We start from the raw sequence: 15,975 nt of genomic DNA on the forward strand, positions 1-15,975 counted from the left end.
CTGCCAGGATTTTGCTGTCTCATTTTTTCCCCAACACAGGAAGTGCAAAATTTTTGTACCCCATGCAAGTCATAGGGAGGTGGTCAAGGTTGATGGTGTGTACAAAGCACAGGAGTTTTACCACCAGAGACCAGATTCCTTATCCTGAGTCTGGTTTGTTTTAGGAAGATATATATATATATATATATATATATATATTAGCCTACATTGGTGCCAGTTGGTCCCATTAAAAGTATGCTGGATTAGCTATTATGAGCTCCTGTTTACAGACAAACAAACAAAACAAACAAACAAAAAAACACATGATTCTCGGCAATTCAGAGTGTCTAGTGATTCAGCAAAGTACGCCAGCATACAGTATAAACCAGAATTTGGTGACACTGTTACACACTGATGATTTTCTGTGCCAAAATGTTGGCAGACACATCTGTGACCTTCCTTGTTCTTGGTTTTAACAATGCCAACATTATCTATTTTCTCCCCCAAAATAATTCATAAATCCTTTTTTAGTTTCAGAAGATGATATTTTCAAGCTGTAAATATACTTAAAGTGATAAGCTGGAAAAAAAACCCACATACTTTCTCCAAGTATCTTTAATTAAAAAGCAGACTCCTAAGCAGCAGTACTGGAGCTAGTATGACTTGCACTGCAGCAGCATTTTGAGAATTGAGTCAGAGAGAAACTGTTGTAAATTTTGAGAAGCCTCAGGAGATATACATTATAATTGGTATGTTTAATGTGGACAGCAGTGTGATCTCATAAATTCTATCTGAAGTGAAAGATTCACGCTGTTTTTTCTTCCCTCAGGTCCACCTGTGAATGTCACCTGTAACATTTTCATCAACAGCTTTGGGTCCATCACAGAAACAACAATGGTAAGAACAACATAGTGATTGCAATGTTGCAAATGTGTTTTCTTAAAAACAGCATTATTCTGTTTAAAAATTCCATTGTAATTCCTTTGTTTCTAGATATGATTATGGATTTTGGTTTCTGCACTTTTTGTTCTCGCCCATGATTTATACAAAAATCTTGAAGAACTCCATCCTCTTTCTTTCCTACCAACTTCTTTGCTAATCCACTCAGTGCTGAAGCCATCCCCTCATTTCTGTGTTTCCTGGAGCATAACAGTGCAACCTTCAGAGACCAGTGGGTCACTGACATACTGATAATGAACTGTCCACTCTGCAATTAAAATGAAAAATTGGAGAAAATGAATGAAAAGGGAGAGGGGAGAGAGGACGAAAGGTTCAGGGGAAAATGGCTGCCCTCAGTCTGCACTTACAGTGGTATAACTGCTGGGTCAGCACAATACAGCAGTGAACTGTTTAAGGGTGTTCAAGGGGAGGCCCAAAAAGCCAGATCTCCGGGTCAGGTTAGCCCTGAGAACAACAGCACTAATGATGTCATTGTATGCACTGGTGAAGCATGATTTTTATTCTGATAAATGAAGTGAGCAAGTGAGGAAAGCAACAATCTACAGTGCCCAAAGTTGAATTCTGAATTAATTGCACAGATTAGAATTCTAATTTAATTACTCATGTTTGGTGGCTGCAGGCAGGAGTGATTGTGTTCATTACTTGTCCTCAGCCTGTGTTCTATTGCCAGTCCTCTGTTCACCAGCAGCACATGGCTGCAGTGGTTGAACAACAATACAACATCTTATTCTGTCAGTTATTTAGTAAAATCTGACTATTATGTTCAAGCAGGATTTCTCGAGAATGATGAATTATCTGATATTGCTAAAGTCACATTACAATAATCTGTAAAAACTATAGGGCTTTTCTACTAACAATCAACAATTTGGCTGTTTCTAAGACCAAGTGTTCACAGCATCCACATCATGATGCTGTTCAGCTGCAATCTCCCAACAGTGGACATGAGTGCGTATATGTACTTATTACTGGAAACATTCACATAGTCTGTTTTCTGGAATGGGGGATTATATCCTTGCATATAAAATAAGCTGTTATGTAGCTAAAATAAATCTAAAATCTAAAATTTAAAGTGATATTACACCCTAATATGGTGAACCATATAAGTTTCATCCTAGTTTCATCTTTCATTGTACAATGAATTCTTATCTGTTAGAATGGATTCCAGTAGTGACCAGTATCAGACCATTCCCAGAAACTTCTCAAATCACTACAGCAGAATGACCCACTTCTACGCTCCATCTGTACCACAAACTTCACTGATGATATATTTTCCATTAACCATCCTGAGTTCTTCCACAGGACTACAGGCTCAATGTATTTCTACGGCAAAAATGGAATGACCCTCGTCTGGCATACAGCGAATACCCAGATGACTTCCTTTGATCTGGATCCATCCATGTTGGACTCTATCTGGAAACTGATTTATTCTTTGCAAACGAGAAGGAGCCAATTTCCACGAGGTCACCACTGATAACAAGCTGTTACGGATTTTCCAAGATGGCAGTGTTCTGTATAGCATCAGGTAATTAAAGATACTTTCCCCAAAATGTAAAGATTGGAGCGAATGATTACTGTCTTATTACTGACATAATGACATAGCAATGCATTTTACTACATCTTTGAATATGACTACACTTTAAAAGATTAACATGGATTAAGTGACTCTAGTGTACATAAAAACAGTTTGTGTGATTGTCAAGAGGTTCATTTGGGTACACATCTGCCAAATAAAGTGAAGAAAATAGCTCAAGAGTGTGACTCAGTCTGACCAAAGTCCAAGCAGGCAGATGGCAAACAAATCCACTCAAACATGACCTTTTGACCACAAGTGCAGCAGATTGCTGAATTGCCAATCACCACCCCTACTGCACTCTCCACCTACTTAGTGCACTGCAGGTTACCAAAATATTAAGAGGGTGCAGGCATGGGGGAAAAAGCATGGAAATGTCAAGTAGCAAATTTGCAACAGTCTTTGAAGTCTGTTTGTTGAAGGACACCGTACATTGGACGAGAAATTTGCAGATGGCCTAGGAAACAACTTTAAAGCGAGTCATCTTGCAAATAAGTGGACCAAAAAAAAAAAAAGTAAATAAATGTACAAGTGGCAGAAAGGTGCGCAAAACGTAGTTGTTTGCATTTGTAATGCACATTTCAGGGATGAATAAGTGCAACAGTTTTTTTCTAACTGGTCAGTTTGCTAAAAAACAACAACAACAACAACAACAACAAAACACAGTAATTTTATCCTCTATGGAAGCCTTTTCTTAGGTGTTCTCTGTAAAATAGTATATTGTTAAAAAAGAGTTTAAATTGTAATCATTTTTTCAACATGCTCCAATACACGATAAAGAAAATATTTAGAGTTGTTAGTATTGCAAAGATAATCACCACCTCATTCCACTGATTTATTGCATTCTCTAGATTTCCTTTCTAACTAGTTTGGTAATTATGGATCAAACATCATTCTGTGCTTTAAATACATGACACAATTTGGGCAATGTTAGGGGAGTCAATCACCAGGATGTCTGTAGTTGGTTCTTCAGGTGGTGAGAAACATATTGTGTCATCATAACACAGCGGCAATGGATGCCTGTGTGTATACTGCTGGCGGCTCTTGTCTCGCCTCTGGGCGATGCATTACAGCAGGTAATTACACAGCTTTCCTCCAGACAGACTCCCAAATAGCTCTCTCCCTCTCTCTCTTCTCTGAGGATTCTTGAAGGCGTAATGCATCTACACCACAACAAATAAAGTAAAGATGCCTACACCAATTACTTTGCCATTACTGTGGTGCAATGAGTAATCAAATGGTAGTAACTCTATATATTTTCTCCAATCTGCTGTTTTTAAAGGGAAATTTGTGTATAATTACACAGACTACTGTTTTGTAATTGGCAAAGGAAGGCAGTTTGGCACTGATTTATTTGACTGTTAACCTATCATTTTTCCTTGTGTTTAGTGTCTTTTCTAGAGCCTTTTGTGCTTTACACTCCCTATGGCTCCTTTTCTCTCTTCCAATCTGTCTATCTCAGGCTGACTCTTACCTGTCCTGCCCTATGGACTTGAAGAATTTCCCAATGGACATTCAGACCTGTACCATGCAGCTTGAAAGCTGTGAGTCTTCTCTTCTTCTGCTTCCTTTTGTTCTTGATTTCCTGTTTTTATCTCTTCCTATCTCCTCTTTTCTACCTTGTGCCTGGCTTGTAAAGTGTCTAACCTTGCTCCAAGAAATCATACCATCATACCAATAATTTGTGTCATTATCTGAATTATATTCACAATGTCCATGTGGAAAAAGGTTCTCCTGTTTTTTCTAATTGCGAACCGTTTTTTTCATAGTTATTTATCAATGATATTTCTAATGTGACTGCTACCATCAAGCTAGTCAGTCATTGATGTATTGTGGTGTGTGGTGGTGTAGCAATAGTAAAGTGTGGTGGGGCTTAGCAAATGAGTAGCTGTTTACCACTTTTAGTGGTTCACACTTTCTGTATCTATTGAAAGTGGAGAGTGCAAGAAATGTACAAAATGAATTTCAAACCTTTTAAAACATTATTACAGTGATAAAACGTAGGGTAGGAATAATACTCCCCCCCACCCCCACCCCCAATCTTCCCTTGCCTTCAGCAGAGATAGTATCTGCCCTCATGAAACCAATTTCCAGGATATAAATAATGAAACTTTAATTTTGCGTCCTTTTATTATATGTGACCCACCCCCTGTGCCTAGAGGTGACCTAATTTTCCCTTCATAGGGACAAAAGGATTTAAGTCTAGCAAAAGGGGGAACTGACAGAGCCCTCATACCATGAAGTCAGTGCACCTTTTCAGAAGCATTTCTCAGAAACAAATAAGTCAAGCTGAATGCTGGTATCATTGCCTATGTCCTTATCTGATTCAATAAGAACAAGAGGTATCATTTTAAATGGAACTAGTTATTCCCTTTCTGTACAGGAGGCAGCATGATTTATTTCTGCGAATTAACACAGGGACAAACAGATTAAAAAAAAACAAAAAAAACAATAAATAGTGGGGATGTATGCCAGCCAGCATAAAAACAAAAATATAAAAACATTTTACCCTTTCAGGAGCATGAGGAGAGGAGACTTTCAGGCAAACAGATGTCTGCTTAAGGCAGGTGTGTGTGTGTGTGTGTGTATGTTTGGGTAAATGTATTGCATTGCGCTGCCACATAATCATTTCTGATTAAAGGCCTGGTGAGGACACTTGGCCCTGTGTTGACAAGTGCTGGTACACCACCCAAGGGTGTGATCACCTTGGCTAGAGCTCCATGTTAAGAGGACATTATAGGTTTTACTACCACTGCTGCAGCTGTGGCAATACCATCTGTTCAACATGAGAAAGAGATGGAGAGAGAGGGAGAGAGGCGGGTGAAGAAAAAGAGGAGAGTTATCTTTGGGGTTTGAGAGCACCAAGGCCAATCTTCTTTTCTGGCCTTTCATGCCACAGGCTTATATAGATATATAAATAGATTCTGCCTTATTCTGACACATCAAAGCCCCATATATGCAGCTTATACCACTTCGCTTTGCCTTGAGCCATTAGTGTCCACTAACCTCAAATCCACTGTGTAACTTACACTTACAAGTGAAAAGTAAGATCTGAAGCATAACCATAGCTACATTAAGATGGTGGTTTTCATAAGGTGAACTGCTATATTTTACATGAAAAAGGAGATGGCATGTGACTAACAGTCATTACTCCACCTTGCTGTGATATTCCAGACATTCCGTCTCATGAATTTCATTTTTATTGCACCTTGAACACTATATCAATTATGTTTTGACGCCTCTTAGCTGTAGCTGGTGGAAGAAAGGGAGACCATTTCATTATCTTAGGAAAGCATTGGTATTCCCCTTGCTTGTTGCAGCAGGATGTGTGAAAGACAGTGAATTCTCCCCATGAACAAGATAAGTGTGTTTGAGTAGTGTTGTTTTTCCGGGCGTGTGGTACAGGATGGGGTATAACATTTTGAATAATTGATGTCTTTGTAACTCAGGCCCTAAAGGGTCCCAGTGGACATCAGTATTATTCAGATGTGTGAGGAATTCTACGTCGTTGTTGCATGCGGCATACATTTTTAATATACCTATAATCAGGCAGCTGTGAGGAGTGCAACCCTTAAGAGGATCATGCAAATTAACATGTGTGTGTGTTTCAAGTGGGTACGTAAAATAATTATCGACCTATCCTGAGTGGTCACTTCTAAATGCTCCAATGATTATATATTCACTTGCAAACACAATTGAAGGTATGTATTCCATTATGTTACACATTTTCATTGGTGCAGCCACATGCAGTAAATTGACAAGATTATACACTTATCAGCTGATGTGAGTGAATACACCCAGTATCTCCTCTGCACTAAGCAGATATGCCCCTCATGTCCCCCTCATTCTGTAACCTTCAAGCAACCACGACAACACAAATGTAACTGTGGTGTGTGACCTTTACTGTGACAAACGTGATGGCAGAGAGTAGCTGGTCGCTGGACAGATGGGCACAGGGACATTACATCACCCATTGTCTTCCAAGTGTCATTCTCTTGCTCTCGAAGTCTCATTAGCCAAGGTTTCTCATGTTTCTGAGACGCAGATTTTATTCCATAGAAACAAGATCCCGGTGAAAAATGAGGTTAAGGAGGAGGAAAGGGAGGAGGATCACAGCAATAGTGATAATAAGGATATGAATTTTTAACAGCTAGTGGAGCACATTACTTGACTTTCAGCAATGTATCGAAATCTAAACAGCAGTGCCTTTGTTACGCTTGTACTGAATACAAAGCAAAAGGGAATATGTCATATCCCATCTCACTATTTCTCCCTTATTAAGATGTCTTCTCTCTCCTCTTTATCTCCTCTGTTCTCTTTTCACAGTTGGTTACACCATGAATGACTTGATCTTTGAGTGGCTGTCTGAGAACCCTGTTCAAGTGGCTGATGATCTCACCCTCCCACAGTTTGTGCTAAAAGAGGAAAAGGATTTGGGCTACTGCACTAAGCATTATAACACAGGTACATTATGAATTCCATTTAAAGTGTTGAAAAACCAGGGACCTCAGGCTAAAATCACAAATTGTAATTGAGTGCTTCAACTGATTTATTCTCCAGGAAAGGTATGTAAAATGTGTAAGGCGTAAGGCAGAAATTCAGCTGACTGACAAGAAGTTCATTCTTACTGGGACCAAACTTTCACTTCTGCACATATTTATCAATTATATTCATCTTACATCTAATCCTACTATTCCTCCAGTGTAATTAAAAAAAAAACACAACTACAATGCCTGTGCTGTCATGTACCTTCAGGTAAATTCACCTGTATTGAGGTGAAGTTTCATCTGGAACGTCAAATGGGCTACTATCTGATCCAGATGTACATCCCTTCCCTCCTCATTGTCATCCTCTCGTGGGTCTCTTTCTGGATAAACATGGATGCCGCACCTGCCAGAGTGGGCCTGGGCATCACCACTGTACTGACAATGACCACACAGAGCTCTGGCTCCAGAGCCTCACTGCCCAAGGTGAGTCTAGAGACTCCTGTTTGTACATAGTGGATGGTTGATTCTTTGCTGCAGGGGGACTCTTTACTGAACAAGGTGGTCCAGGGGATGAATTACCACAATTCTGAGTCCATGTATTTATTTATTTATTTTTTTCATTTTTGTGAGATATTTACACAGTTACACAGAAAATTGAATATCTGTCTTGCTTGTGTCTGAAAATCAGTGGTGCACAAAAAAGTTCTCTTCTACTAAGCTTAAAATATTTGTTGCAGAAACCAATAAGCACATTTTGTAACTGTAATCATTTGCTCTCCTTACTACAAGGAACAAGTATATTTGAAAGAAAACAGCATCACACAATGCTAGCAGCTCAACAAAAAGGTCAGTGACTAAATGAAAAAAATATAATAAATGTAGTATGGCCTGAGTTTGAAACTTGACTATTCTGACATTTTGCTGACATATCCTCCAAAAAGTGATACATGATTTAGAAATACCATTTCCCTTTGTACCTGACATTTCTTGACACACTGACGAGGTCAAAACAAATGCTTCACAAAACAAGTGAAGATGCAAGTGATAGATGCACAATGGATTTTTGTTTGGTTGTATCCTGCAAAGTTGGGTTAAAGAGGGATTTTTGGGGGGGGTGGAATGGAATGATCTGTTAAAGGGTATTTTGTTATGAAATGCTGACTTTGCATGAGGCAGGTCCTGATTCAGAACAAGGCCAGAGACTAATTAGGGAGAATGCAATACAAGGGGCAAGGTGAGGTGAGGACACTGGGCTCCATGTGAAAGACATGCAGGGCAAATTTACTGTGCAAAGGAGGGCACACTGTACCTGGGGAAAAATACACAGGAAGAGGGGAGAGACATATCAACTATCACAATACCAAATACTTGTTTCTGACTGGCCAGCAGGTGTCTGTTAAAATGTGTTTTACAATACCTTGATGAGGTCCAGCGCTCCTAAATCACCATACAAAGTATATTAGATTGTGGGTAACAATAGCAACAGTACCTCTGCCTCATGCCAAGTTAGCATTTGACTCTCATTGGTGCTTGTGGATTTTGACTGCATGTTTACCCTGGGGAGGATTTTTAAAAACTTTTTACACACCTTTACACCTGGGAGCTGACCAGTACACTCACAGACTGTGTCTGAAACCAATCCCTTTGTTCACTCATTCACTGCTACTTATAATAATGGAAACAAAACAGTGAGTATTAAGTTTAGATTTTGCTCATCATCATTTTTGCATCATCACTGACTGTTTTTTGCATCGATAAAATGCAGTGCACTGCATTCTGGGATTGCTAGCAGAATGTAGCATAAATGCCATGGACACTTTCCCCACCCAGATGTGTCCTGTTTGTCTAGGGGTTGAACTTGAGAGCTTCCAGTCACAAACCTGCTTCTTTGGTGGCTTATACCTCTAAGCCAATTCTTCCCAAAGCTTTTGGCTTTTGATACATTAGTACAGTACCTGTAGTCCTTATATGAAAAACATTGAATGATTGTTTTTAACTCTACTTCGATTTTTGGTATCTAAGTTATTGTGTGGTTGATATTAAGATTGTTAGAAGGCCTACTCAGTAGGTGTTAAATGGTTTTAACACAGTGACAAAGACGATGTGTGACACCTGGAGTATGAGACCGATGCAGTGCAGTGTAAGTGTTGATTAAAACATGGATGAGGTGTTTCCAGTGTAGGTGTAGGGAGGTAACGGTTTGTACCCAAATTATGTGTCATTTCCTGTTTTTTTTTTCTTTGTATGTATCCGTAACAGTCAGCAAACTGCTGCTCAATTGAGTGAAGTTTCCACACTATGCTTGCTCAGTGTGCATTGCTAATTTGTTGTGACATATGTTCTCTCATGAACAACACTGCCAGGGCTCTCCCCAAGTCTTAGCCGTGACCTGTCTCATGGCTATGTGTCAGCTGCCCACATCCCACTGACTCATTGTAATTCTAGGCCATCCCAAAGAGATTTGTCATTACATGCCAGAGCTGAGGAATGGGTGGATTGTGAACAACCCACAGATTATCCATCAGCCTCATTGATAGGCTATTGATGACTCTGTGACCTTGCCTGTTCCCAGGTGTCCTATGTGAAGGCCATTGACATTTGGATGGCAGTGTGTCTTCTGTTTGTGTTCGCTGCCCTGCTCGAGTACGCAGCAGTTAACTTCGTCTCGAGGCAACATAAGGAGTTCATCAGGCTGAGGAAAAAGCAGCGGCAGCAAAGAATAGTAAGTGTAAATCACACACACACACAGGCTAAAGCATGCTTCAACAAGGAAAAATATGCACACACACACTGACGCACTGTGCCACACATTGTAGTGGATTCTAAAAAAAATAAGAAGCACACACACAGACATACACCCCAGTCCTTGTCAGGCCCTATAACATTGACTTATGCCTCTTGTTATTGTGGGACACAGTATATTCAGGAACTGACAACATCAACACGCTACAGCTGGCTGTCATATTACATGAGGAGGATCTGCTTATTTCAGTTCAGCTTGTTTCCATGGTGACCACTGACCTGTAAAGAGACTTTATGATCCTTACCCTCTGTCAGTGCATTTGACACAGAGCAATAGCCTTTCTACAGACCCCCCTGGGAATGGGACACCCCAACCCTGTATTTATACTGCAGCTAACCTGTTTGACATATTTCTGTATTCCAACCTGCTGTGAGCAGTGTGAGAGTCTCCTGTATTTTCATTATCATTTTACAGGTCCCCTTTAATACTATTTCTCCGTAATATGTTCTAATAAGGCATGCTTACAGCAGTGGTTTGAAAGTCTGGAAAATATAGTTATTTGCCAAAAATTAGTGAAGAAAATCAACATCACTCTCATACCCTAAAGCCAGCAGCTGGTTTACTTAGCATTAAGACTGGAAAAAGAGGCGAAATCTAGTGTGTCCTGGTCCAAAAGTAAAAGTAAATCCACCCACCGGCACCGCTGAGGCTTACTAAACAAACTAACATGCGATATCTCATTTATTTAATCTACTCAAAAAAGTAAGCCAGCTAAACTAACCAAATGCTGGCTGTAGCCTCATATTTAATGGACAGTGAGGTTTTTTTATAGACTCAGTGATCAAAGAGAGGCAGACTATCCCAGCCAAAATCCACTAAATAAAAAATTATTAACATTTACAACTCAAGAATTCATGGATTAGTGTACTGTAAGAATTTTATAAATTACTTACTAACATTTATAACCGCAGACCTGTTTGCTTATTAAGTGACAAAGCAATTACCTAATATTTATGACTTGCTCATTTTCCAATAAGCCATTAAACCTGCAGTTATTAAGTAAATGTTAGTGAGACATTAATTAGGGATCATGGGTTTTCATTTTCTAATACACAATAAAGTCTGAGGCTATAAACATTATGAAGTTGCTATTAAATGGATGTCCAGATGTCTAGGTTGTCTCTGCAGAAGACAAATTGTCAGTGTCCACTGGCAGCATCTTCCTGAAGCTGACTAAAAAGTACATTGTAATTAATACTGGAAGAGGAAGAACATCAGTCAGTTTGTTTTGATTGATTCATTAACATCAATGAAGTCATTGGTTTGTTTTATTAATAAGTAGTAACTTTGTCTTTTGTATCATCCAAACATACAATATAGTAGCTAAATTGTTGAATATATCTTGAATGAAGACTATCAAGGCAAACAGCTTGTAGGTTGACAAATAAAAGCATTTACCAAGAGGTGTAAGACCTTTCTTTGACAAAGAGAGGTTACTCTCAAGAGAAACAGATGAGATGTCTTGAAAATCCCATTAAACAGTTCACAGACTGGGCAGCCTCCCAGACTCGTGGCAAAGTTCCCTGTAAAGGCAGAGGATCCAGCAGATTTACTGGGCAGTCTGCCCTCCTGCATCGATGCAGGAGAAAGAAAATGATGGTGTGTAGAGGAAAGGACTTCCCCTGTCCACATCAGCTGCACAATTACTCCCACTGAGGAGTTTGAGGTCGCAAACTATCAATCTGAGAGGTATTGACGCATGACCCGATGGTGTTGCACTAGAAAGAAGCTGGGAATCTGATGGAGTGTACAAATCCCAGACTGACCAGGCTTAATCAATGCACTTTTCCAGCCTTGTGTTTGGCTTAGAAAACACACCACAGATGTCAGACAACTACAATAAGTACTGTACAGTATATCCACACATCCTTCAAAACTACAAAAATAAATAAATAAATGGATCTTTAATTCCATTTATAGTCTTTACAGAAATAACTTGAACAGGCTCCTTGAGGATTCTTTCTTCGTCTTCAAAGCCAGTTCTCTAAACTAACAGCTGCAGATAATGTCCTGTATTATCACACTCACTCTTCCTCTTTAATTAAAAGCGGAGAACGTCTGCTTCAGTTTGTTGTTCGGATTTGAAGTTTGCATCTTTAATCACTTTATTTTTGGCATGGCACAGGTTGTGTTTTTTTTTGTTTTTTTTTTTTGTATTTAAATGAATCAGAGGGAATTCTTGTTCCCCCCAAATGTCCAAAACAAATTATACATTCAACACTAATGACTTTCTCTTACAAGAGCTTTCATACTTCTTGTTTTACATCAAAAACTAACTATTATTTCAATTTGTCTACCTTCCTTTTCAATGGAGGGGTTTGCCAGTCAGCCTGGGAGTGTTGAGTCGTTGCGAAAAGCGAATGACATCCCTGCTAACAGCACAACCTACAGGAGTCTGAATCAGCACTGCAGCGCCTGTGCCAGGGTAAAAAAAATAAAATAAAAAATTGACCCCTGTGTCGACCCTGACCTTCAGACCCAATTTTTGTCCGTGGCTCCAGTCTCCCGAATTGATTGTGTTGTGCAACTTTCACCTCAAACTTGAATTTATCCTGGCATCTCTCCCGCAACCAAACCTGCTTTATGCTGAGCTCACCCAGTCACTCTGACCCTCTGTTTCAGACATTCTGACCCTTTATACCAACATTACTAACCTGGAATTCTTTCCCTTTGTCTTTCCCAGTGTGTCACATGTTTTTAAGGCTAATTTAAATTGAACATAAATGTCTTCCTCTTTTTCCTCTCCTTGTCCTGAAACTCTGCTAGAATGTTGGCATTGACTATGGACACAGAAATTGTGTTGTTTGTATTTTAAAATCATCTAGTTGCCTAATTTAAAGAAATTGATCTATATTTTTTGGAAACAGGTTAATTTGCTTTCTTGACTGTATGGTACACATGAACCCAGTAGGCAGTAGCTGGTAGCTTAGCTTAGCCACCATCTAAGAGACTCACCAATTAACAGGTTATGTATTTCATTTGCATGATCCATTCAAAAACCAAAGTGTAACCTCAGGACAGAGCAAGGCAAGTGGTTCCCAGTCTTTATTCTAAGCTAACTAGCTGCTGTCTGTGGCCTTTGATTTACCAGATGGACATGTGACTGGTATCAATCCTCTAAGCAACAAGAAAGCAAATAAGCCTGTTTCCCAAAATGTCTTTACAATTTGTTTATTTGCATCATTTACACTTAAAAAAGGATCATCACTGATCACTTACTAAAAGACAACCATTTCCATGGCACAGACTACAATGTGATAATTGGGGTTAGTTTCAACTGATCTTAGGCCAACAAATCACAAAGTGTGTGGCTGCTGCTGAGAGTACAGACTATGAGCACCTATTATCTTTAGAGAAACGCACCATTAGACTTTAGCACATGATGTACTGTATCGTTTAGGAGAGAGTAGGAGGGATAATTAAGCTGTGCTAGAAGAGCTACAACTCCCTATCCCCCTGTTGTATGGTGTAATTTGTCATTGGGGCAACAGATAGTTACTACACATAGAGCTACTCACAACCAGGAAATTCTAAAGAGGAGGAAGTTTACAGTAAATGAAGGTAGCAACTTAGTCTTCAGCTGTGAAGGTGCAAGAAAAGGGCAGTTGGCAGAGATCAGAGGTAGGGAAAGTTTTTAAAGGACTAAATGAATGTACTGTGCAAGAGAAATTTAACACTGAGAGACAGGTGGAGACAGGTATGAAATACATAAGTAGCACTGGGCCTTTGACAAGAGTTGGTAGTGTCTCGCAGCCAAGTTTGTCCAGCACCAGGATGCAAAGTTCAGCAGAGTACCAGAGCTGCCAGGGTCAGTGAAAGAGAAAGAGAGAGAGGAGGGGACACAGGGATCAGAGCTTTCAGGGCACTTCACACTGACTACTAATCATCCAATTTAGATCCCACATCTTCACTTCCCCCTGCTAAAGTGAATCTCTCAAAGTGTCAGAGGGCTGTCAGAGTTAAGCTGCATGTCTATTAATATTCTCTTCAGAGGGCGGGAACAGTGTCTCATTCACTGTAAAAAAAAGTGCCCCGCCATTCATCAAAGCATAATGCCAAGTGCAAGTTTCTTTTGGTGGGGTTGAGATCATGACTTTTTATTAATAGGCATTTAGAAAAGTCTATCATTCTGCGGCTTAAAAGGAGAGGAAGGAGAGATGGAGGTTAATTTTTTGATTAACTTTCAGTATTCTAATTTCCTTTTTTCCTCTTAATGAAGATGCCCTCTGATTCCCCTCTTTGTGTTGTAGAAACTTTAAAAAGATTAATTGATTAAAGAAGTTTATCTGAGACTTGTGCCTGTTCATGTGCCTCTCATGAATTACAGTTACATTCAAGGTAAACATCTGTTGAATACATGGCAATATTTATACAGCCTGGGAGGTTGTTTAGGAAGACTTAACACTGTTTTGAAGTTTTTTCCAAAATGTCTCTAACAATCTGGATGAAACAATATTCTATATTGTATTTGCTTAATTGCTACAACATGAGCCAAAACATACATATTTGTTTGTATTTTATGAATCAATAGAAAAAAAACTCATATTTTGCTTGTATTGTACCTTTGGCTTCGTCGATTAGAAAATGCAGTGGTAAATAGAGAAACAAGTTAAAACATCACTGGCTATTCATTTATAGTAAAAATGGGTACTTATGTCAGTGACTTGAATGTAATAGTTATAGACGAGAGGCACAAACTGTGAAGTGCCTGTTGCACACACAATTGCTAACAAATCATTTACTGCATTTAAAAAATGTTCAAAGGTGCCCCATGCTTCTTTTTTCTGCAGATGTCTTTACTCTGTTGCACTCTGCTACCCTTTTGTGCTGCTACATCCCAAACGCGTTTGGGAATCAGCCGAGAGGAAATGTGAAAAGCTGTAAGCTAATTCTTGTTGACAGCGAGAGGCCAATCTGTTTTCCCTATGCTTGACTCCACAGGAGGAAGAACTGGTGAGGGAGAGCCGTGGCTTTTACTTTCGGGGTTATGGACTGGGTCACTGCCTGCAAACTAAGGATGGTGCTGCTGTGGAAGGGGCCACCGTGTTCACCCCCCCACCTCCAGTCACCATGTACGACGGAGAGGTGCTTCACAAGCGTTTCGTGGACCGGGCCAAGCGCATTGATACCATATCCAGAGCCGTCTTTCCTTTGAGCTTCCTCATATTCAATATCTTCTACTGGATCACCTACAAAGTGCTGCGACACGAGGACATCCATGCAAATTTGTAAAACGCTCTCTGCAAACCCCAGATGTTACATTTTGGTTTTTTTTTGTTTTTTCTCAGAACCAAAACTGCCTATCAGATCTACATTACAGTGAAGAAATGCGTCAAGAGGCAGATTTGCTTCTTTAAACCACTGCTAAAAACTTTCTGCTCAGGTGCGTCTTCAGGATCTCAGACAAAGAGTGATTAAGAGGAAAGAAAAAGTTAAGCTGCGTGGATTCAGGCTGGTATTGTTTGCAATTGCCCTCTCGTATCTGTCTTGGTTTGATTTTTGTCTGGATTACAGCAGAGACAAAACACTGCTGGTTCTTGTGAGTTCATGACGTTTGTTTGAGACGAGGAGAGTTCAGAGAAGTCGATGTTGATCCTGGCTGGATGAGATACACTGACTTGAATTTTGACACTACGCATCTCTGAATGAATGTTTTTGAAAATTAAAAAAATAATGGGTTTTTTACAGCTTTAGATTATCAAATGGGTACAAATGGGTGTGGGGGGAGCAAAGGGTCTTTGATATTTATGAATATTCAATAAGTGGTGATAATTCAGTTTAGCTACTTGTAACAAGAGATTATATATATATAAACAGTGTATATAAATAATGTATATAAACAAAGCTGTTCATTAAACTGCACAAAGCACAAATATGTATTTCCTTTTGTCTAAATTTAAATAAATTGTTATTCTGCCAGGAAATCAGAAATGATTTTGCTCCTCTTTAATTTAAAGATTCGGTTGATTACTTTGAAAAACGATGCAGGGATCATGCATAGAAATGGTTTTTCCAAGTGTGTAGGAAATTCAGCCACAGATTAACTGCATTACACACAATTATTTTTCTATTGGAGTCCTTTAATAGACCCCATTGCTTCGAAATCCCAAGGGGGAAGGGAAAAACCTAAAACAGAAGGTGGAAATCAAATTCTACAATTGCAAATGCTGCAGATG

At 39.4% G+C, this 15,975-nt stretch overlaps 1 protein-coding gene across 1 annotated transcript in view; it reads left to right on the top strand.

The window, feature by feature from the left end:
- The window catches only part of glra4a (glycine receptor, alpha 4a), a 41,852-nt gene extending 26,137 nt beyond the window's left edge, over positions 1-15,715 (top strand). Inside the window, 12 exon segments of the mRNA XM_051072494.1 lie at positions 809-876; positions 2,239-2,313; positions 2,315-2,354; positions 2,357-2,377; positions 2,380-2,461; positions 3,972-3,979; positions 3,982-4,053; positions 6,836-6,973; positions 7,265-7,479; positions 9,569-9,718; positions 12,114-12,224; positions 14,741-15,715. Of these exon segments, the coding sequence (XP_050928451.1) occupies positions 809-876; positions 2,239-2,313; positions 2,315-2,354; positions 2,357-2,377; positions 2,380-2,461; positions 3,972-3,979; positions 3,982-4,053; positions 6,836-6,973; positions 7,265-7,479; positions 9,569-9,718; positions 12,114-12,224; positions 14,741-15,031 (1,271 nt within the window). The 3' untranslated portion in view covers positions 15,032-15,715.
- Positions 15,716-15,975: the final 260 nt, after the last annotated feature.

The sequence above is a fragment of the Lates calcarifer genome, linkage group LG8 (genome assembly GCF_001640805.2).
Source record: "Lates calcarifer isolate ASB-BC8 linkage group LG8, TLL_Latcal_v3, whole genome shotgun sequence".
Taxonomy (NCBI): Eukaryota; Metazoa; Chordata; class Actinopteri; family Centropomidae; genus Lates; species Lates calcarifer.